This window comes from Dipodomys ordii, unplaced genomic scaffold (genome assembly GCF_000151885.1).
Source record: "Dipodomys ordii isolate 6190 unplaced genomic scaffold, Dord_2.0 Scaffold7, whole genome shotgun sequence".
NCBI lineage: Eukaryota > Metazoa > Chordata > Mammalia > Rodentia > Heteromyidae > Dipodomys > Dipodomys ordii.
In genome coordinates, this window is record NW_012267223.1 from 1,788,794 (window position 1) to 1,812,267 (window position 23,474).

The 23,474-nt window shown below is 49.2% G+C and overlaps 1 protein-coding gene across 1 annotated transcript in view; it reads left to right on the forward strand.

Moving 5' to 3' along the window:
* Window positions 1–1,315: 1,315 nt before the first annotated feature.
* Cyth1 (cytohesin 1) overlaps window positions 1,316–23,474 on the forward strand; it is a 42,983-nt gene continuing 20,824 nt past the window's right edge. Inside the window, exons 1-4 of the mRNA XM_013038005.1 lie at window positions 1,316–1,387; window positions 19,623–19,705; window positions 20,813–20,877; window positions 23,380–23,446. Of these exons, the coding sequence (XP_012893459.1) occupies window positions 1,363–1,387; window positions 19,623–19,705; window positions 20,813–20,877; window positions 23,380–23,446 (240 nt within the window). The 5' untranslated portion in view covers window positions 1,316–1,362. The remainder of the gene's footprint in view (window positions 1,388–19,622; window positions 19,706–20,812; window positions 20,878–23,379; window positions 23,447–23,474) is intronic.

Here is a 23,474-nt window from a genome sequence, read left to right on the forward strand (position 1 = left end):
CTCTGCATGGTCCAGAGCACGGCACGACTACCTGGTGCTCCTAGAATAGAAACCTAGATTCCTTAACATAGTTTCGCCCACCGTGCAGCCCTCCCTGCACCTCACCCCACCCCCATGTTCTGTTCTGTTCTGCAGCTACCCTGGCCTTGGCCCTCAGGAAGCCTCCACACCAACCCTAGCACTGTGTGCAGCAGCATGCTGCCCTCCTCTGCTTCTCTATCACCCCACGCGCTGGAACCAACTAAAGTTAAAAACATGTCAAGATACTTGTGACATACAATACAAAGAGTTAGTGATAGGTTACCAACAGGAAAAGGAGCAAAGGACACAAACAGGCAATTCATAGAGAAAAAGAACTGCTTTAAACTAGGTCTTCTGCTCCCTCTGCAGCAGATGACCATTCTGCACCTGCAGGGTTCAGGAGTTCAGTGTGGCGGGTCTGGCCTCAGGGATCAGGCATCTGCAGTATCTGCCGGAGCTGGAGCACTGACTCACAGTCTGGCCTTCCACGTCTGCTCTGGAGAAGGGCTCTCACTCCCCTTGACAGTAGATGGAGAATGGGTGTTGCCCAGCCCTGTACAGTTCTGGGAATCAGAGCTGACACCTACACAGAAATGTGGATTGGCCCTCAGGTCTGTCTTTGTGCCAATACCAAGATGGTTTTTGTCACTATAGCTCTGTAGTAAAGTTTGAAATCTGGTACTTCCAGCTTTGCTTTTTTTTTTTTTTTTTTGCCCAGAATTGCTTTGCCTATTCGGGGCCTTTTGTTACCTCTGTGATTGAATGGCTACACATTGTGTATGTGTATGAAATGATCACATCATAACCCATTTGAAGGAAGGGATAGAACTGACCTTACCTTGAATGGGGGTTTAGCCCTAAGGATTTCTGGCTCCTAAAACCTGCTTTCTGCTTTTAGCTTGTGACCTCATACCATCCTCCAGTGACTGGAAGCTTAATCATTCTCTTGGGAAGTGTTCTGTTTCCTCAGTGTGAGTGGACCAGGGGTCTTAAGTGCTTCTGTTCTAAGCAGAGGCAGAGAGGGAAATCCCAGCAGCCTCAGGGTTGCTTGGGTGAGTGTGAGGGGGTCAGAGCCACCTGGAGCTCCTTTGACTCCCTGTGGGCGGCTCCTTGGAGGAGGCTGTTGGCATGCTGGACGGTGCTTGAGCTTGACTTCAGGAACTGGGTGGTGGCGGGGACTGCCAGTGAGGGTGACGCTTCTCAGGACTGCAGGCTGATTGGCCAGGGTGTGGTTGGCCATTCAGGAAGTAGTGCTGGCTGTCTGAGTTGTCCTAGTTAGCTAAGCTCTCCTTCCTCGGGCACAGCACAGCAGGCCTTTCCTGCCCCCTGGAAGGCAGCAAGATGGTCCTGAACGAAGAGAAGGATGGTGAGTCCCACCCCAGGCCAGAAGAGGACAAACTGGGATGTTTAGAGTGGAGGCCAAGGGTGTCTTGATCCACTTGTGAACTCTTGAGAGAACAGCCCATTTGGGAATAGTAAGGGCCAACCGAGACTGGTTTTACCTTGCTCCTTTAAAGGAAAAGACTGCAGAGCCTGAGTGAGGAGATGACTTTCATTTTGTGTGTGTGTGTGTGTGTGTGTGTGTGTGTGTGTGTCTGTCTGTCTGTGTTTGAGGGGTAGAGACCAAAGAATGAGGAGATTCTATGTGTGTGTAAACCAAGGTCTCCTCCCTCCTTTGCCTTCCCAGATGTTACTTGGTAGTGGAACACCTCCTGCTTGGTAATCACCTTTCTTCCTGTATCTGGGGGCATCTAGTCAGAGCTCTGAAACCTCCTCACATCCAGAGTGATCCTGAGCTAAAAAATAAAGACATTGGGTTGAAAGCACCAGAGAGATTTGGGATGAGTACCGCTCACTTTCTGAAGGAAGAATAGCCGAGGGAGAAGACAGGTCATCCCTTTCGGTGTGAGGTGAAGACTGAGGGTAGGATTCCGCACCACCCCACACCCCCAGTGAGAACAGTAGCCCTGTGAGTCAGGAGAAGACAGCCTGCGACTACTAAAGCCGTCTCAAGGCTCCTGCCCGGGCCCCTGCCTCTGCGCGCCTGCCGCACATGGTAGCGCATAGAGCTGAAGACAAGACAGCAATAAGACATGAAGATTGGCTCCTCTGGGGCTGGGAAGGCGGTTGAGTGGTAGAGCGCTTGCCTCGCATGCATGAGGCCCTGGGTTCGATTCCTCAGCACCACATAAACAGAAAAAAACGGAAGTGGTGGTGTGGCTCAAGCGGTAGAGCGCTAGCCTTGAACTGAAGAGCTGAGGGACAGCGCCCAGGCCCAGAGTTCAGGCCCCATGACCAACTAAAAAAAAATGAAAAGGAAGGAAGGGAGGGAGAGAGGGAACAAGTGGAGTGTTCCCCAGCAGAGCCCCAAGAGCCTGAGGAGAAGAGAAAACAAGCATGGGTATCATACTGCTCACGGAGGCTTCCACCAGATCCCCGCCCCAGAGCACAACCTACAGAGGGTGAGGGTTGATGAAAATGTCCTAGAGAAGTCAGCGCTCCCCGGGCTGCCTCCTGCCTCCATGCTTACCTGGCACTGGCACTGTTCGTTCACTCCAGCCCTGTCTGCATGTGTGTTTGCGTCAGTGGGAATGAACCAGTGTGGTTGAGCCATGAGTTAACTGTCATTCGTTGGATTGTTAGTTAATCTTTGTAATGTTTAGCCTCCCTTCAGGAACCCTCCCTTCAGGACCAAATCCACACTCTCTGGTGTGGGCCCCAAGGCATTTTACTCTCAGAGCTAATCTCTTTCCCATCCAGCTGGTCCGCTGTTCCCTGTGCCTTGACCCACTTGTAACCACTGTCCCCAGTTTGTATGCGTTGCTTGGCATTTGCCATCCCACTGCTTCTCCATTTGGAAATCCAGTTGTGCTTGGAGTCCCAGCTCAGACTCTGACGGACCCTCTGCAGCCTCTCCTTGTGTCCTAGTGTTTTCTGCTTCTTGATATGCATGGCCACTGCCCTCAGGCTTCTGTACCTCTGCTTGCTTTCTGGGCAGAGACTGTGGCTATTTAATTCTCAGCTCCAAACACAGGCAGAGCCTGTGGCAGATGCTGAGGAAATGTTGGCTGAGTGTAGATTGCAGGAGGAATAAAGATCTGAGGCCCAGCCGGGAACCAGCAGTGAGAACCACTTTGGTGATTACCGACACTCAAGCAGGCATGGGCTTTATCTAGGAGCATTGTAGGAACTCTGCAGTCCATAGCTGAGCTTTAGTGTCAGGGTTGGAAAAATGGATGTGGACAAACACTTGGAGCCATGTGCTAATGCTGCGTGGGTGGCAGGGGAGTAGGGACCCTGGGGCCCTCGGACCATATTACCATGGCCCTCAGCTCAGCTGCCTGTACTGATAATTTTGTACAGCCTATAATTAATACAGATAGATATCCAAATGATCCTTGGCAGAAGAAAGATTCCCCAGCTCTGGGAAATAATGCTATTTTAGGAAAATATGTCCCTCCAATATGACATTGGGCTTCCAGTTGCATTTAAAATGCTCACTTAGCCCATTGCACAATTCTCTCTCAGTTCCTGGTGGCCCTGAATGTGGTTTCAGACAAGCTGCTTGTCTTGGGTCTATCAGGAAGACCTAAGGTGCTACAGGTATAGTGAACATCCTACAGATATTTCTCCTTCCTTCCTTATGGATTGGGTTTGCATTTGGAGGATCAAAAGTGGTTGCATTTTATTTTTAAGCAGGAACATGGCTGGCTTTGTACAAAGCACATATCAGAGCAAGAAACCTGTATCGCCATCTGCTGTGACAGTTTTGAGGGGCCTCGCTCTGGTTTGAATTTTATAGGCTTCCCCATTGAGCTTATCAGCAGCCAATATGTATGATGCTATATGGAGGACTGGAGATGCCTTTCTTCTCCATGAAGAAGAACCAAACAGCTGGGTGCCACTGGCTCACACTTGTAATCCTAGCTACTCAGGAGGCTGAGATCTGAGGATCATGGTTCAAAGCCAGCCCAGGCAGGAAAGTCCTGAGACTCCTATCTCTAGTAAACCACCAGAAAACCGGAAGTGGTACTGTGGCTCAAGTGGTAGAGTGCTAGCCTTGAGTTGAAGAGCTGAGGGACAGCGCCCAGGCCCAGAGTTCAAGCCCCATGACCCGCTTCCCCCCCCCCAAAAAAAAGCAGCAAACAGAAACAGGGCATCGATTTGTGCCTGTGAAAACAGTTGACCTTTGTCCATTGCCTTTCAAGTTTGTTCTTTCATTATAGAACATAAAAGCACATCAGGTGGTCAGGTCCCCCAGTTCCCTTGGACCCAGAGGCTGATGGGAGGCAGCAGGTAGGATTTCCTAAGAGGGAGATACAGGTGGAAAGAAAAGCAGGTGGTGTCCTGTTTTATAGGCTGAGGTCTGGGTGTGGAGAGCCCTCCTTTGGCCTGAAGAGTAGTCAGCTGAGGTGAGGACAAACTCAAACTGCAGGCTCAGGTGGGGTCAGGGAGCGGTGGCCTGGGAGCAGGCCGCTCCAGTTTTTAGGCCACTCTGCTGTAGCTCAGAAAGGTTTGTTGGGATGTGTATGTTGCTGGGGCTGGCAGAACTTGCATGCAGTTTGCTGCCGACTGTGTCAGGATGATAGGGCTAGGCTTTCTGAAAAGCTCCATTTCATTTTCCCTGTGGACTGTGGACTCTGACAATTCTCCCGAAGTAACATCACTGAATATACCCTCTTCTCATGTCTGTCTTCCACTCAGTTGAGATTTCCTTGTCGAAAGCATGACCACATCACTGAGGTGTACAGGAGGTCTCCTGTGTCCACCCCGCTGGAGTGTGGGGAAGGGAGCTGTGTCTGTCTAACTGGGGCATGGAGTGGACCTCTTGTGTCCACAACACTGGGGAACTGGGGCTTACCCGTGTCTATATCGTGAGTGTGAGGTGGTGCCATGTCCACACCTCCACAAATGGGGGCCTTTTCATGTCTGCATTGTGGAGTTCAGGGACGGCCAGGGCACCCGCACTTGGCACTCAACAATGCTTGTGTGACCAGACATTTGATTTCTGCTAGACTCACAGGAAATCATATGCTGTCCATGCTTCATTTTGCACACTTGAATATTTAGTGAATCTGATCATGTGTTCATGTTTGTACACTTGGGTTTCTTCCTGTAATCTGCATGTGTGTATGTGTGTACGTGCACATGTGCATGCATGCGTGGGTATGCTTATAGTGAGACTTGAACTCAGGGCCCACACTTCTTCTACTCATAGCTAGTACACTACCACTTGAGCCATGCTTCCAGTCTGGCATTTTTAATAGTTAATTGGAGATAAGAGTCTCTCAGATTTGTCTGCCGGGGCTAACTTTGGACCACAATAATCAGATCTTAGCCTCCTTAATATCTAGGGCTCTAGGATGTTAGGATCCAGAAATGCCTGACTGCAGCTGGTCTTTTGCAATCATACGTTGGATCACAAAGGCACAAGGCTTTGCCGCCCTCTACCTCTTCCTCATTGGTCCTTTTGGGCCTCCCCAATATAATAGGGCTCTTGCTCAATGGTGTCCCATCTGCATAGGACAGGAAATAGGACAGCTCAAGAGCAGCGTCACACTGGCACTTGGGATAGCACCCTGAGTGCCACCTGCAGGAGGCTAAGACTTCATACTTGTTCTAGCACTGGGTTGCTGTTGAGTGGCTGTGGCTGTAGTGGGCCAGCGGCCTAAGCCCACCCAGGTGTCGGGCTGGGACTCCACTCAGTGCCTCCAGAATCTCCTTCTCTCTCAAATTTGAACACTGTACCTAGGCCCATGGCAGCCATGCTAATGGTTGATGTCCTGCTCTGGGTGCTGGTTGCTTCTGCTTTGGGGTAAGGATGCGGACAGCTTCCCTCTTGAGACCTTCAGGCCCTTCTTGGGCCAATTGGTTGTTTTATTAAAAACAAAAACTCTGTTATGCCTCTACATTTACCACGAAATAATTTTAAGTAGAAGGAAGAGAGCAGAATGCCAATACCTCAGTGAAGGGAGACGGAGAATCTCAGCTGGCCCCAAACTCTGTAATCCGTGCTGGGGCCTTGGCCCAGTTAAGTGAACCCAGTGCCTCACACCTCCTGCATAGAGACAGCCCTGTGGGCTTCGTGCGACTGTGGACAAGGAGAAAGTTATCCCTGCCTGTCCACCTTCCTCCTCAGAAGTACTGAAGAAATTAGGTGACCAGTACACATCCACTTGCACAAGTGTCACAGGCCACCACCTGTTCCAGCCAGCCTTGTTCAGAGAATGTTGAGAAGGTGAGAGTGGGCGTTAGTGTTCGGGAAGGATGTGGTAGAAGCCGAAGCCCTAGAAGGGGACGAAACACTTTTTCTTCATTAACACCTCAGAAGTTTTGATCACATGTGGCAAATCCCTGCACCCTGGTCCTGCACCCTGCACCTTTGCATCCTGGCCCTTTTCTCTCTGGATGCCTCCTGCTGCTGTCTGTTCTCCTAGAGTTCTTTCTGTCTCACCCCAGCTCAGCAGCTACACAGCCAACAGTTGGTGTCAAATTCAAAGGCACCAGCCCAACTCCAACTTGTCTGCCAGACTGCCCACGTGACCTGCCCTTCACCTCTGCTGTCTCCCAGCCTGGATGCCCTCTCCTTCCTGGTGTACCCTGAGGCTGAGCGCCATTCTCAGTAAACTAATGTGGGCCATGCTCATCTCTGTCCCCTGATGCGTGTCACCTTGTGGCACTTAGGAGTTGGCTGAGCCTTCTTCTTACAAGTGGAACAGTGACATTTCCTCAAGACGAAACCATGGATGGTCAGGCTTGTGACTTTCCGGGTACCTCCTTTATATGTGCGGCTAACTTCTTTTTTTTTTTGATCCGATCATGGGGTCTGAACTCTGGGCCTGGGCGCTGTCCCTCAGCTCTTCAGCTCAAGGCTAGCGCTGTACCACGTGAGCCACAGTGCCACGTCCGGCTTTTTTCTTTTTGCTTATGTGGTGCTGAGGAATCGAACCCAGGACCTCATGCATGCAAGGCAAGCGCTCTACCACTGAGCCACCTTCCCAGCCCCATAAATTTTTGGTTAACTTCTTTAGAAAATGGTTGAACTTTTAAGTCTGAGAAAGTAATGTTTAGCTTTGATGTTCTGTGTTGGAATTTGTGTTCTGGGAAGAGTTTTTCTTTGATTTTTTTTGTAAACATGGTCATTTCATACACTTAATTGTGCAGTAATTTATTTTGGCATCTCTCTCCTTTAGAAATGAAGGAGGGCCACATTGCAAACCTTCTGCTAGCAGCTGTTTCCTCTACCTTGTCTCTTGCTCCCTTGTATCATACCGTTAGTGCCGATAATTAGGCCAGGCAGGCTTTTGCCTAAGTTCACTGCCCAGGTTCATGTGCTGTGAGTAAACCCTGGCTGTGGACCTATTCTGTGTAGATCTATACTAGAGCATAGGGCAAGCTTCACTTATTATGGCTGAATTGTGAGTAGGAAGGGATAAGCTGATGTTTACTGCTAGGGCCTTCCAGCCTCTGGAGTGTGTTGTGTTTGTTTTGGTATAAAAGTTAGTGACGTCAACTCAAAAGAAGGGACATATGGCCAAGCACTGGTGGCTTGCACCCGTAATACTGGACACTGAGGAAGATGAGTCCTGGAGGATTGCAGTTTGAAGCCAGTCTGGGCAGGAAAGCCTAGAAGACTGTATCCCTAGTTAACCAGCAAAAAAAAAAAAAAAAGAAGATGTGGCTCAGGTGACAGAGTGAAAGGCATAGGCAGCACACAAGTCCAGGCACTGATTTCAAACCCAGTATTAGCCAGATAGACCCTGGGACTGTGTGAAGTGCTACGAGAAGATTCATAGTATAAGATGTCACTGAAATGCAAGAACTTAATTTCATGTACATATGTGATCCCTGGGGAGCAGAGTGGTATGTAACCAGATGGTCAGGCTTGGTAGAAACAAATCCTGACAAGGTGGTGTGAATAGAGATGCTCTTTGGGTGATAGTTATCCATGTGAGCTCAGCAGGCAGAGGCGCGAAGGAATGTGAAGGAAAATGCTGGCCCTTTGTGAGAGCTAGCCTCCACACGGGAAAGGAGAGACTATGTTCTGCCTTGGTGCGAGGAGATGTGGTATTGCTCTCTAGAGAGAGGGAAGAACGGGGCTGGGAAGGTGGCTCAGTGGTAGAGCGCTTGCCTTGCATTCATGAGGCCCTGGGTTCGATTCCTCAGCACCACAGAAGCAGAAAAAAACAGAAGTGGCGCTGTAGGGCTCAAGTGGTAGAGCACTAGCCTTGAGCTGAAGAGCTGAGGGACAGCGCCCAGGCCCAGAGTTCAAGCGCCATGACTGACAAAGGGGAGCGGGAGGGGAGGAAAAGTCAGGGGCTCCTTGATGTGTGCAGGTAGAACTCTGAGCCCACATTTCTATTGAAAACTTGAAGTCTTTTGTAGCTTTATGGCAAAAAAAATCCATAAGTAGTTTGTTTTTTTTATAGACTTAGAAGTATTTTTTAAGCAAGTGCTACTGTTTAGACACTAAATTATTCATGTTAGGGCTGCCTCCTAAAAAGCATGGATTGGGTTGGACGCCAGTGGCTCACGTCTGTAATCCTAACTACTCAGGAAGCTGAGGTCTGAAGATTTCAGTTCAGAGCCAGCTGGGGTAGAAAAGTTCATGAGATTCTTATCTCCAGTTAACCACCAAAAAGCCAGAAGTAGAGTTGTAGCTCAAGTGGTAGAGTGCTATCCTTGAGCACAAAAGCTCAGGGACAGCACCCAGTCCCTGAGTTCAAGCCCCAGGACCAGCACCCAAAAAAAAAAAATTGGAATGCAGACCAGAGAGTATATAGGTCAGGTCTGTTGACACTACCATGGTGATAGAGCATCTGTCCACATTCTCCAGCTGAGCTGAGCTGAGCCCCAGAGAGATCATGGAAGGCAGGAGATCCTTTAGGATTAGGTTGCCCTTACTGAGTAGCAATTTGTAACCAAAGCAGGATTGGCCTCAGGGGACATTCAGCAATGTCTAGAAGCCTTTGCAATAGTCACACCTGGAGAGGTGCTGCTGGTTCTAGTCATTGGGCCACATGTGCAACTAGGCATCCTATAGTATGAAGGAATCCCCCCCCCCCCCCAAGTGGCCTTCCTGATAGAAGACCCTTAGTGAAGCTCACTGTTTGTTCTTTGTTTCCTCTCCTTGCTGTTTGGTGTCTCTTCCTTTCTTAGTCTCAGATAGCACCTCTGTGTGTGTGCAGTCACCAGCATCCCCTTTATCTTGGGCTGGGCCTATGGATTGTGTGTCTTGGAGCTGGGGGCTCCAGTCCATGTGTTTGACAGGTACCCTTGCTGACTCTCAAACCCTCTGAAGTCCAGGAGCTACTGCATCACCCTCTTTCTTGTCACTAGCCATCTTACATCGCCATATCAAGATCAACTTGCCAGAGTTTCTAACCTGGGGTGCCTAGCACTGAGCGCTGGCCCTCTGTTGAAGGAGGGGCATAGTTGCCAGCACGCACCACTACCCTGTAGATAAAGGGCCGAAGGACCCAAGTGGAGCAGAGGGCTTGGGCCCATGGAGAACCGCAAGGGGATAGTCTGGTCGGTGCTGTTCTGCCTGCTTGCCAATAGCTGTCCTCGTATATGTCCCTGTCAGTGACGGCGTCTTAAGGAAGGGTTAACATCCTCCCTGAGAGCAGCTCAGGCTTTGCTTGGGCAGGGGAGAAGAAAGCTAGCGCAGCCTATGAGCAAAGGCTGGCGGTGCCTCCCCTCCCCCAGGAGGCCGGGAAGAGGGTAGTAGGAGGGGCCTGGCTGTGTGATTGCATTCATGGAAATGAGCCTGGAGGAGCACCCCGGCGCACACTGAGTGTCAGCAAGGCTGCAGCTCCAGCTCCCATCCCAGGCCTGCGCCAGCCTGCCACCAGGCTCTGCTCACCCCCGCGCACGCACGCCAGCCTGCCTGCCTGCCTGCCTGCCTGCCTGCCTGCCTGCCTGCCTGACTGCCTGACTGCCTGACTGCCTGACTGCGTGGCTTGGCCACTCGGCTTTTGTCTCCTCTGGACCCTCCTCCCCTGCCCTTGTGTGCTGGCACACACGTGCTGTCCTTGCTCCAGCTTTCCCTGCACCCAGGGCTGGGAGAGCTCCGGGGAACCTAGGCCTGTGGGATCGCTGTACAGAGCCACCATGGCCTCTGAGGTGGAGAGCTGCGAGCGGCAGAGGCTTTGATGTTGCTGCCCAGGGCTGGCCAGGACACTGGGGCTGCAGGACAGGGGACTCACCGCTGGTAAGCGTGGATGGCACATGGAGTGGGTCTGCTGCTCCCATGTTAGGTGTTGCTGTGGCCTCTCCCTACCGCTGCACGCAGCCAGAGCTGACGTGTGCAGCCGACTGCTTGTCTGTCCTTGGGCTCCATCCTCCGTCCTCCCCTCCTAGGGATTTTCCACAGTGCTTTTGACAGATGCCCAAGCATTCCATGCAGTTTCTCCTTGGCCTGAGAGTTAAGAACAAGTCAGCAACCGATTCCTGGGGCCCAGATTTGGTGAGGTTAGAAATAGGGTGGATAGGAAGCAGAAGAACAAACTCAGGGTGTCTCTCCCCTCCAGGCCTGCCCATCGCCCAGGGTTTCTGTTCACCCATTGAGTGCTGTGGAGCCTGTTCTGGGCGCGAGCGCACAGATAGGAGTGGAGTTGTCCACCTGATTTGGTCCTAGAAATCCACCCAGTTGTGAGACAAAGGTATCGTTTAAATGTATAGAAAATCCAGGGTTGTATAAAGGGCCAACACACAAACAGATTTTAGGATGGGGGGGGAGAGAGAGAGAGAGAGAAATGACCTCTGTTTGGGATGCAGAATGGCGGTAGCTCAGCTGCGCCGTGTGACTGAGGAGCTGGCAGGTACTGGACAGTGCTTCACCCAGACACAGAGCCTCTCCCCAGAGGAGGGAGCAGGGGGAGCAACCAGGTACCCAAAGAGCTAAGGACCAAATGCTGTCTCCTCAGGCTGGTACAGGAAATCCCCCCTCCCTGCCCAGCTTATCCCAACACTTTGCCCAGTCGTGGACCACCCCCCCCCCGCAGGCTTGAAGTCTAGTATTAGAGAGATGCTGGGGACCCATGTTCCTGCAAGCTGTCAGGAAAGGGGGGAAATCTAGACTATCTCCTGGCTTTTAATGGTTAACTAAAAACAGACGATAAATGTTGTTTTCATAAGTCACACTTTTAGGAAAAAATTCAATGACTTAGTTCATTACTACCTTGAAATTTGACCTCATTTCTCCTGGATTAGATGATTAAATCAAACATGTAAATTCAATCTTGAGTTCTAGGATTTATTAGATAAATTATGTTATTCTCTTCTCTAGAAAAAATACATTCCTTTTATAAACCATTTATGGAACTTTAAAAATACTTTCTTTTTTTTTTTTGTTGGTTGTAGGGCTTGAAGGAACTTAAAAATATGTATTCTTTCCTTAAGAAGGGCTGGGATGGTAGCTTCCTGTTCTATGGGAAGAAACTGGAAAGGGCAGAGATCATGTTTTACCCAAGGTCATGGAGGTCACTGTGACCCTGAATTGGTACCTGGTCTCTCACTCCCTCCTAACTGGGCATTGTTAGCGGATGGGTCTCGGAACTGTCTTCCTTAAAAGTGCAGAATGTCATAGTAAATTATCTACTAGACACACTTCTATGCTGGAGACCGGGTCGGTATTGCCTAGAAAGACTTTAAGTGAGAATTGTCTATCTGTGCTGACAATGGGCTGGAAGGCACCTCTTCATGTTGAATATCATTTATGTTAGCTGCATAAGTTAACTCTTTTTGGTTCTTGTTGCATTTGTAAATCCTTTTTTAAAAACAAAACAAAAAAAAACCCTCTTAGGCTACAAGTTGGTGGTGAGACAGTGCTCTTCATAAAAGTCATCATCATAGTTTCTTAGAAAAGGTTATAATGAGCAGGATTTTGAAGTTCAAATATTGCTATTAAATTGTTGCCTATTGTCACACATTACTTACAATAAAAGGGATCATTTATAAAAAAAATAAATTGTTGCCTATTTTTAGCTGTGGTAATATCCATATAACATAAAATAGGCTATCCTGACTTTTTTTTGTGTGCGCCAGTCCTGGGGTTTGAACTCAGGGCCTAGGTGCTGTCTCTTTTTGCTCCTTTTACTCGAGGCTAGCACTCTACCACTTGAGCCACATCTCCACTTACGGCTTTTTAAAATTATTTTAGGAGTTTATTGGAGATAAGAGTCTCATGGACTTTCCTGCCTGGGCTGGCTTTGAAAAGCAATTCTCAGATCTCAGCCTGTTGAGTAGCTGAGATTACAGGCTTAAACCACTGGCACCTAGCTTCATCCTGACTCTTGTAAGTGTTCAGTTCCCTGCCAAATACATTTACAGGGTTGTGCATCCACCCCCAGAATCGTTTAACCCTACAACTCTGCCCCTCATCAAACAGCTCTCTTACCACTTCAGTTCCTTGCAACTCTTCATTCTGTCTCAGTGAGTATAACTACTCTGTGAACACAACTGGGCCAAAACAGACTTCTACATGTAGCATTTGTCATTTTGTAACAGGCTTTTCCACTGAAGTTCACCCAGGCTGTAGCATGTCAGAATTTCCTCCCTCCTCTCTTTCTCCCGTTTCTTTCTTTTTTGAGACAAGGTCTCACTACATAGCTTAGGCTGGCCTTGAGCCTGTTACATTACCAGGGCCTTCTGTCCCAGCCTCTGGAGGACCGGTGTGCAACCCCACGTCCTCCTCCTTCCTTTTTCAAGGACCGGATGATGTGGTGTTAGACTTTGAAAGAGTCGCTAAGGTTTTAACACAGTAGGAAGGAAGCACAAGCAGTGCTCCGCAGCTGACAGAGGTGTGCTGCGGACTCTATGCCAGCACCTGCCCGCAGTGAGCCGTGGCTTTTATCACGCTGTCCTGGGTCCCCATCTCCTCATCCTCCCATCTTGAGGACTCTAAGTGAGGCTTTCCACAAAATCCTGAACTGTCACTGCTTTGTGGTTCACCTCTCTCTTGTGTTGCCTTTTAACTGGCAGTGCTGGGAGTTTGGGTTGCTTCCTTCCCCATCTTAAAGCTGTGACCCAGAGCATTTGCAATGCCAGCATGGGAAGTTGGAAACCACTGTTCTCCATGAGGGAAAAAGAACAGTGGCCCCTGAGAACTTGGTCATCCCTTCAAGGTGTCTCTCACCTGCTGTTCCCAGGGGGCCTTGTGGCACTGGCCCTTTATTCTCTAGTTTCTGGGTCACCAGATGTCTTGTCACATTGCTCATAGTTGTTGGTGTATGTAAAAGCCACACAAAGGCCGTGCCTTCAAGGAAGCGGCCTGTTATCCTCCTGTTCACTGAGAGGCCTGCAGAGGTTGCTCAGCCGGTCAGTCAGTTGTGCACAGGTAGCTTGGCAGCACCCAGCCAGTCCCATAGGTTGGTGTAGCCCTAATCACCACACACTGCTGAAACTGCCCATGTGCTTATAGACATTGCCTGGCCCTGCCACTCCTGCAGGAGGGGACAGGGCTGCTGTCCAGTGGTGAGGCAGCCGTAAAAGTAGGTCGTGTGAGCAGCAGGGGCCTAGCGGGGAGCAGTGAGAGGAGGGCAAAGTTGATTGCTGACCAAAGAGACTGTCTCTTGCTGAGTCTCTTCTTGTGCCAGCTCCGTGTTTTTCCTTGGCTTGCATTTGGCCATCACACCTGCACCAGCAGTGAACAGAAGTGGTTTCATTTACAGATGGGCCAGACAGGCTCACAGGGAGGAGGAGCTATTGAGCAGTGGTCTGGCTTCAAAGCCCCAGTTCTTTCCAGCACTTCAAAGTTTTCCAAATGGCAGATCAAGGAAATTTCAGGAGATGAGGTGACTCAGGTCCAGGCTTCTGCTGTTGGGGTCATGCTGGCAGGGTACATAGGAGTGGGTATGCAGAGGCCAATGGAGGGGACTGCCGGCCTTGGGGTTCCTCACTCAGGCCCTAGGGTGGTACATCCTAGGAGGCAGGAGACCCCCCACACACACACACCTTTCTTCTTTGATACTTACCTGTATCTGCCTCTTGGATATAGTTGTGAACAGCCTCTTGTCCCCTCAGCATGGAACCAGTATTCTGTGGAGGGTGTAAGAAGCTAGAGCTTTATTTCTCCACCATTGCCTATGTTTTAGGCAACTTTAGTTTGGGTTTCTAAGGGTGCATATACGTGTGTATGTGTGTATATGTGTATGAGTGTTTAAGGAACTCCAGGTCTGTGAAAGGAAAGAAAAGCGTTTCTGGAGGGCTCTGTGACGGCAGGCTGTCAGAGGACTCCTCAGCCCCAGTGGTGGGCCCGCTGCTTAATTCTCTCCTAAACATTCCTGTGCTATGCTGGTTCAAGTCTGGACCCATTGTAGCAACTGAGAGCGGGACTATCAGATGCTGGTTAATACAATGATGGAAAAAATAAGGCAAGTGGTGTATGCTCGAACCAGGCAGAGGGATGACCTCAAGAAGGAAGCTCTCGGTCCCAAAGCAAGCCTGGGACCCCGGGCTTTTGCAGCACCCCTGGATGGGCTCAGGGTAGCGCCCCCCCCCCCCCACGTGAGCAGAGGCTACCAGCTCTACTGAGCACCTCCTGCTGTCAGTCACGGGAATGGTGCCTGCAGTGGAATCTCATTTGGTACTGCTGGGCAGCTGCGGTGAGCAGGGATTGCAGGTTTTAGACCAGTGCCTTCCTGGTGCTCATCTTTCCTCTCTTGGCTTAGAAAGGGAGTACCGTCCCTTTAAGACAGTCCTCCTTTGTATGCGTTGGCTGGAGCCTGGCTATGCTCTGGGTTTCTGCCGACAGTTAAAATCTGCGCAGCAACATTTAAATAAATAAACAAATGAAAGCTTCCCTTGTGTGGCATTTCTATTCACCGCCTGGCACAATAACTGCTTGTTGTTTGGTCACTTTGATCCCCTTCATTAAATCAGAACCTTGGGAGGGAATGGTAGGGGCCAGGCTGCACATGCTGAACCATGGCCCTGCCTGCCAGCCAGCCAGACACTTTGCAGATTAACCTTGGGACTGGGTGAGGGGCTTCCTCTTTGACCTCCTCTGTTGTGATGTAGAGACAACCTGCTGCCATTCTTTTAGAGAAAAGGGCTTAGCCTCCTCCCTGGCACAGAAGCGTGGTTGCAGCACGTGGAGTTGGGGGAGGGAGGAGTTGTTTGTCGCCTGCCATCTGGCCTATCCCAGCTAGCTAGCACTCTTGTGCAGTTTAACCCTCCTGGTCTGCAGGGCACGGCATGGAGAGCTTTCCAGGTGTGTGGCCCCAGAATGCCTGCTTACCTCCCCCCTCCCATCTCTAACACACTAGCATGGGACCTGAGAGCCCAGAGGCCCACAGCAACCCCAGCAGTAGTGCTGGTTCTTTAACGGAACATTTTCTCCTTTGTTTGTTTTGCATAAAAAGAAGGCTTAAATTCAAGATTTCATGTTATAGTGATACATTTATGCATGCAAAGGGAAGTACTTGTTAGGCTTTACCTCATCTCAGAAAAATTCCACTACAGAAGGAACTTGGCTTTTTTTCCTTTAAGTTCAGATTAGTTGTTGAAGCAGGAGGGAAGCGGTGTTGTGACTGAAGTTTACTAAGTATTAGAGTAACGTGAGAAAGTATGCACGCTTACTGTCAGGAGACTGGATCAAAATAAGTGAGAGTAAATGTCTTGTTTATTCTACCTGCTCACTGGCTTCAAGGACAGCAAGACCTGTATTTCTAGCGTGCCTGGGTTGATGTCTTTTCACTTCAAGCTGCCACAGTGCCTGACGTGTGTATTTATTTATTTTATTTTGTCGGTTGTGGGGCCTGAACTCTGGGCCTGGGCACTGTCCCTCAGCTCTTCCACTCAAAGCGAGTGCTCTACCACTTGAGCCACAGCACCACTTCCGTCTTTTTCTGTTTATGTGGCACTGAGGAATCAAACCCAGGGCCTCATTCATGCAAGACAAGCACTCTACCACTGAGCCACCTTCCCACCCCGCGTGTGTATTTATTTTATAACAAGTGTTCAGAGGCTCAGATGCCCCATCATTTCATTCCCAGGCTTGTTCTGCTTCCCAAAACAGCCCAGAAAACAAACGTTTTCTAGTTCCAGATCTTCTGCTTCATGAGGCAGATGATTTTGTCAAAGTATCTCCTGATTTCCTTCTGTAATGGATGAGGACACAGCTCATGTCATTGTTTCACATTCACGTTCAGTGGTTTGTCTCAGTGTGGTAATTTGTCTCTCCTTGGAAACTTCCATGTACACATTTGTACCTGCACCTCCCACTCCGTTGTCTTCGCCAGGCTTCCGCCGCCCGTCTGTGCCCTGCTTAGTAAGAGGGAGCTATGGGGACCCTGTGGGGACCCTGCTTCCTCCCAGAGCCTTCTGTTATCGTCAACCTTGGTGACAGTTTTTGCTCTTTAACCAGGTTGATTCTGACAGCACCCAGCAAACAACACTGTGATGACAATGCCTCCAAACATGCCACAGGCGTTTGCATTCGGAGCTGTCCCTCGCAGGCCTGCTCCATGCCCCTGCCTCATCCCTCCAGGATTCCCTTTGCTTTGTTCGTCTTGTTTCCAAATACTTTTCATTTTGTTAAGAGAATACTAATTGACTCTCACTCACTTTGCCAATATTTCCTAGCTGCTTTCTTGTTTGTTCATTGTGACAATCTTTGTGCTGCCCTTGGGTTTCTCTTGTGGTCTGGTCTGGTCTTTCTTGTTTGTTCATTGTGACGATCTTTGTGCAGCCCTTGGATTTCTCGTCTGGTCTGGTGTCTCTGGCTGTCTTAGATGAGCAATTTGGTACTCTCCCTCTTACCATAGTTTCATCCTGGTGAAAAAAGGGGCACAGGCCCTGGGTTTCTTGCTGTCTGAAATGGCTTCTTTTTGCCCTTCTCCTTGATGGAGAACCTAAGGGTGAGATCGTTTCCATTTAGAATTCTGAAGGCCACCACCCTCCCATCTTCATGGTCCTATGTCATTGCCCTGTCAGCTTGGTCCTTTGTGGGTGCTCTGATGAACCATTTTTCCAACTCCCTTTGAGATTTAAGCCCTTTGCTCTTGCACTGCCCAGTTTTTAAATGTGAATATTTCTCTGTGCCACTTTGAGGTATGTGTGCGTGTGTACCTGTGTGCATACAAGTGTGTGTATGTGTGTGTGTGTGTGTGTGTGTGTGTATATCTATCTCCTAGGGCTTGAACTCAGACTGGGCATGTATTTGTGAGCTTTTTTTTTTTTTTTTTCTATAGTGGGGCTTGAACTCTGGGCCTGGGCGCCATCCCTCAGCTCTTCAGCTCAAGGCTAGTGCTCTACCACTTGAGCCACAGTGCCACTTCCGGTTTTCTGAGTGGTTTATTGGAGATAAAGAGTCTCTCAGACTTTCCTACCCAGGCTGGCCTTGAACTGATCCTCAGATCTTTCCTTTTGAGTAGCTAGGATTATAGGCGTGAGCCACTGGCACAGGCTATGTGACCTTTTTTGCTCGAGGCCATTACTCTACCACTTGAGCCTTAGCTCCACTTCTGACTTTTTGGTGGTTAATTGGAGATACACAGATCCCAGCCCCCTGATTAGCTAGAATTACAAGCATGAGGCACCAGCACCCAGGTTGGTACTATGTTTTTTTAAGGGGTTTTCTCTCCAGCTAGAGCTAACTTGCAGTTAGCTAGCTTCCCTTTGAAGTAATCATGGAGGTAAATTGCCCTTGACTTCCCCAGGTTGCAGCTGGGTTTGGGTGGTCTGCAGAACTGAGGCAGAGGAACCTTTCCAAACCACAGTGCTCAGTGCTGTCACATGGTGAGGTGTGCCTTGCATGTGTATGCTGAGATGAAGCCATGGTAGAGCATGCATTCCTCGGGTAGATCTTGGTTGAGAAGAGAAGGGTGGGAGCACTGGGTAAAAAGGAAACGGCTGTGCCTGTGAAGCTGCTTCCCTAGGCTTTACTATCTCTTTACTTCTCCCTTCTGTTGTCCTAAGTGATCTTCAGGGGATATCCGGGGAGGACTTGCTATCCCAACATGGCAAAGGATGCCTGTGCCCAGATAGAGTATGAGTCCAGCCATGTTCCTGAAGGGAGACACCATCCCAACTCTGTGCTGTGCCGCAGAGATGTACGCCAGCACAAATGCAGTTTTCCATGCAGTAATAGCCGCCAACACTTGATTACTCACTAAGCCCAGACAGGGCCCAAGGCACTTTATACTGTCCTGCGTGCCCCTTGTCTGCCGCTTCAGTTCCCCAGTCATGTTCAGCCCCAAGTATTAAATGAAAAGTTTATAAACCTTCAGTGTGCCGTTCTGAGCGTCATGATCCTTTGCCCTCTGCTCCATTCCACCTATCTTTGACTCTTCTGTGATATTGTAGAGAAAGAGAAAGGAAGCTCATGCTGGTTTTGCTGCCATACTTCCAAATGCAAAAATGTGTGTCCACAGGGTGCAGTAGTGCTCTGTGTGTGTTTGTGTGTGTGTGTGTGAGAGAGACAGAGAGAGAGAGACAGAGAGAGAAAGAGAGAGAACGAGAACACACTTAGCACATAAGGGATTTAGTGCTATCTGGCTCAGGCATCTGTCACAGGTTGTGGAGCCTTCCCCCTATGGGTAAAGGACATTTCTGTGCTGTGTTTATTTTATCCTGACTCGATCCTGTGACATGAGTGCTGGAATGTCCACCTTACTTATTCATTCATTCATTTGGTTGGTTGGTTGTGGGGCCTGAACTCTGGGCCTGGGTCCTGTCCTTTAGCTCTTCAGCTCAAGGCGAGCGCTCTACCAATTGAGCCACAGCACCACTTCCTGCTTTTTCTGCTGATGTGATGTTGAGGAATTGAACCCAGGGCCTCATGCATGTAAGGCAAGCACTGAGCCACCTTCCCAGCCCCTGAAATGTCCACTTTATGAGTGATAAAACATGGCCTACATAGATAAGTGACTTGTCCAAAGTGATGGGGGTCACGGCTTGGTTCTGATGCTTGCTCCTCCACGTGGCCACCTGGCTTGCAAGCACACCCAAAGGCTCACTTTGGGGGTGCCTCTCACAGCACCTCTGTGTGTGGGCCAAGACTGCAGAAGTACTACACAGTGAGCACTGTAGCGCTGGAACTAAATACCTGCTCTGGATGGGAGCAGTGTCACTCAGGCTGTGCTGAGCAGACAGGTATGGAGCAGGAAGAGAAAGTCCCATAGTCCCAGAGTTGAGTGTTATTTTCAGTTTGCTGGATGGCTCTCTAGATCTCTCCCTGTGTAACACAGGACTCTTCACACACCCTTCCCCCACGCAGCACAAAGCCATTTATGTTGCTTTGCAGCTGGCCTCCTGCTTCCACTCAGGGGAAGAGAGAGCTTTGCAGTTCCGTTCTTGACCATAGAGGAGCTGAGGCCCAGACAGACTGACAGCATCCTGGGGTCTCCTGCAGGAGGGGCAAGAATGGCCAGGCCCCTGGTTTACACACCATGCCCAACTTCATGGTCCATAGCCAGCCTGATTTACACTGCTCTTCCTGCCATGCAGACCTTCCTTGCATGCTAAACCTGCCAGGAACTGGAGTCAGAATGAAATCCTAGAAGTCGATTGTCTCTTAAACTTGCCTCTGGCATTTTTCAGTGTGTTTGTGGATTTTTCATCATTTTGAGTGAGATGCATGTCTTTCCTTTTCGCAGTTCCCAGTGACCTGACCGCAGAGGAGCGGCAAGAACTGGAGAACATCCGACGGAGGAAGCGGGAGCTGCTAGCCGACATTCAGGTAGGGACCAGCAGGGATGCACTGTGCCGTGTGCATCCTGGACACAGCATCCTGGGCACGCTGGCCTAACGTGCAGTGTAGGGATGGTGATCGCCTTTGTCTCCCACTTCTCTACAGTCGTGTGTTGGCACGACCCCAGGGCAGAGTCTTGCTGCCCCTTTTCCCAGCTTTGCAGAGAGGGGGAGGCTGGGGAGCGGAACTCAGGTCCACGTGCAGGCCCTGGCTCTGCCACACGCACTGAGACACTTTACAAAAGCCTTGATTTCTTCCTCAGTCATAGGAAGAAAAAGAAAACACCTTCGCAAGTTGTAAGCATTGAATAGCGGATGCTAGTTTCTGGTCCCTAGAGGTCCGTGGTTGGTGAAAGCACTTCTACTGTTTTCCAAGTTCCTTGTTATAACTGCCAGGCTTTGTCGGTAACAAGCTGTAGAAGCCACAAAGTGCATTGTTTAAGCCTCAAACAGTTGAAGTTATCCTTCTAGAATTCTTTGTAAAAAATCAGCGGTGGGAAGAAGGAGAACCCCAGGAGTAAGAGGCAACTCAGTCCGAGTGGGCTGGGAGTGGTCTGTTAGTCTGTCCAGGTTCTGTAGTAGATGCCAAGAAAACAGACCGCCGACCCTGCCTCTGTCCCGACCAGGCTTGATGGAAGGGGAGCCAGTGGGTGTGCTGAGGCTTCGTTCAGGAGGAGAAAGGACAGAACATGTAGTCAACCACGGGTCAGTGTGAACCCAGCTCCACCTCTGCCGGCCCAGCCGCCAGGCATGTGGGTCCCTGTGTGTTGGTACCAGTCACACTAGTGCTTGGGGAGCTGCAGACTTGTTCTAGAAGATTGTGCTGAGGTGGCCATCTGTCAGTGAACCTACGTTTTTGACACAAAATAACATATTTAAGAACTTCTTTCCCAACCCATGGATTCCAAGGCCAAGAGTTGCCCTTGGGCTTCTATAGCCCTAGAGCCCAGTGAGTATTTGTTGAGTAAGTGAGCTATCCTAGTTCCTTGTTTGGGATTTCTTTTTTTATGGCGTTGGAGTGGAAGGAGTTACCAAAGGCTTTGGAAGTGACACTGCTGTGCGTCTCCCCTCCTGGTGACTCCCTGTCCCTTTGCAGAGGCTGAAGGACGAGATAGCAGAGGTCGCTAATGAAATTGAAAGCCTGGGATCCACAGAGGAGAGGTGAGTCTTCTGGCCTCGTCCCTGGGGGCCTTGGGAAGGAAAGCATTTCTCAGTGTTCCCAGACTCAGCCCTCACTCCAGAGATCTCAGTATAGGAGTTTTTTATGTTTGTAAGACTAAACTTAGAAAGCTATCATCTGCTCTTTTTTGTATGTATGTATGTATGTATGTATCTTCCTTCTATTCTCTGCTGTGTTTTGGGTGTTTTAAAATTTCTACTTTTTGCTAATACAATTTCAAAACCTGATATGCCCAATTGTATTTTTATATTTTCAAGCTTATTGGCACAGCCTTAGTGCTTAAAGTATGAGAATATAGAAATGAAATTGCAGTGTAAGATGATAAGGATGGTTTGGTTGTTTTTTTTTTTCTTTTAATGACATGAAATGCTCATGACTTTTGAGAATTTAATTTTGAATAGAGTTTCCAGACCATTTTCTAACTGCTTAATGAAATAAACAGGCTGTTTCCAGCTCACTCCACCTCTGTATTTTTCTAAGCCCAAACCTAAGCCTGCCTGTCTGGTTTCCTAAGGCCAGCTGATTTGTTATTTTAATTCCATGTGGGTGAGGCCCTTAGACATGGGTGGGGCTGAAGGTGCCACAGAAAGCAGCCAGCTCATCACTTTCAGCCTCTGGCTTGTCTCTCTGCTTTGGTGTGTGTACCTTTCTATTATCCATTTAAAAATGGAGCTCAAGCCGGGTGCCTAGCTACTTAGGAGGCTAAGATATGTTTAAATACAGCCTGGGCAGGAAAGTTCTTGAAACCCTTACCTCTGATAAACTATCAAAAAAGCTAGAAGCGGCACTGTGGCTCAAGTGGTAGAATGCTAACCTTGTGCAAAAGAAGCTTAGGGACAGCACCCAGACTCTGAGTTCAAGCTCTGTAAGACCAGCACAAAAACAAAACAAAAAACAAATGTGAGCCAGGCATCAGTGGCTCACACCTGTAATCCTAGTTACTCAGGAGGCTGAGGAAGTGGCGCTGTGGCTCAAGTGGTAGAGTGCTCACATTGAGCTGAAGAGCGCAGGGACAGTGCCCAAGCCCAGAGTTCAAGCCCCACGACTGACCAAAAAAAAAAAAAAAAAAAAGGATCTCATAGACTCAGGAGGCTGAGATCTGAGGATCACAGTTCAAAGCCAGCCCTGGCAGGAAAGTCCATGAGACTCTGATCTCCAATGAACCACCAGAAAACCAGAAGTGGTTCTGTGGCTCAAGTGGTAGAACATTCACCTTGAGCTGAAGAGCATAGGGACAGAGCCCAAACCCAGAGTTCAAGCCCCATGTCTGATACACAAACAAACAAAAAACCCCAAATGTGCCATTTTAACCACTAGTAAGGATCTCGAGAGAAGTCACTAAGTACCCTCACACTTCTGCAGCATCCGTCTCCAGGAGCTGACACCTTCCCAAGCAGAAACTCCATCCCTGCACACACTAACTCCCATCTTGTCCTCTCCCAGCCCCTTGCATCCCCCATTTTACTTTCTGTCCATTCTAGGGATCTCCTCGAAATGAATGCTATAGTATTTGTATCCAAACAGGTACGTCAGAATGCATACCATTTAGTAAGGAAAAGACAGCCCATAGACAAGGTGGACAGAAAGTATATGGTAATGGACACATGAAAATGCTGACGCCATTGGTCCTGAGCGTTTGAAGCGCAGGGCTCCTGTGAGGGGCAGCTTCATGCCCACCCAGAGAGCTGAAGTTGAAAGGACAGCTGGTAGCTGGAACTGGCCAGTGTTGGGAAGCAGCTTGTCAGTTTCTTATGAGCACACACCCAAGCTAAGACCCAGAAACTTACTACCAGGTGTTTACAAAGAGACCTGGAAAGGATATTCATTAAATTCTTATTTAAAATATCCCCAAAGCCTACCAACAGGTGACTGGATAAACAGCACAGATGAACCTGGGGTTACGGTATAGCTCAGCAGTAGAGTGTTTACCTGGTACACAGATGGTTCAGTTCCTGGCACTGCAAAAAGAAAACATCATGCTAAGTGAGAGAAGCCAGACACACCAGTCCAGACGTTATGGTTCTCTTCATATGAAATGTCCGGCATAGGCAAATCTGTGGAGACAAATTAGACTGATAGCTGCATGGAGACCCCAGTAGGAATAAAGATTAACTGGAAATGGGTGTGAGGAATTTTGTTGGGTCCATAAAATGTTCTAAGCTGGATCACAATAATGGATGCAGAATGTAGTAAGCTTGCTTGAAACCACTCATGCATACATTTAAAATGAGTTTTATGATAAGTAAATTATGCCTTGGTAAAGTTCTAAAGTAGATCAGAGAAGAATATTATAGATCTGGGGTAGAAGGAGCAGATGCACGTGGGGCCTGGGCCCGCTTCTTAGTTCTGACTTTTCCTGTCACTTGCTTTCCCATGGCAGTCTTTGAGAAACCCCTGCATGTCGGTGGCTGCATGCGGGACAGCCTCAGCCTCCCAGAACTCCCATGGCCAGGGCACTAATGGCTGTGGTTGTTGTCTTTCAGGAAAAACATGCAGAGGAACAAACAGGTAGCTATGGGCAGGAAGAAATTTAACATGGACCCTAAAAAGGTGAGTGAAAAGGGACAGCTGAAGCCCA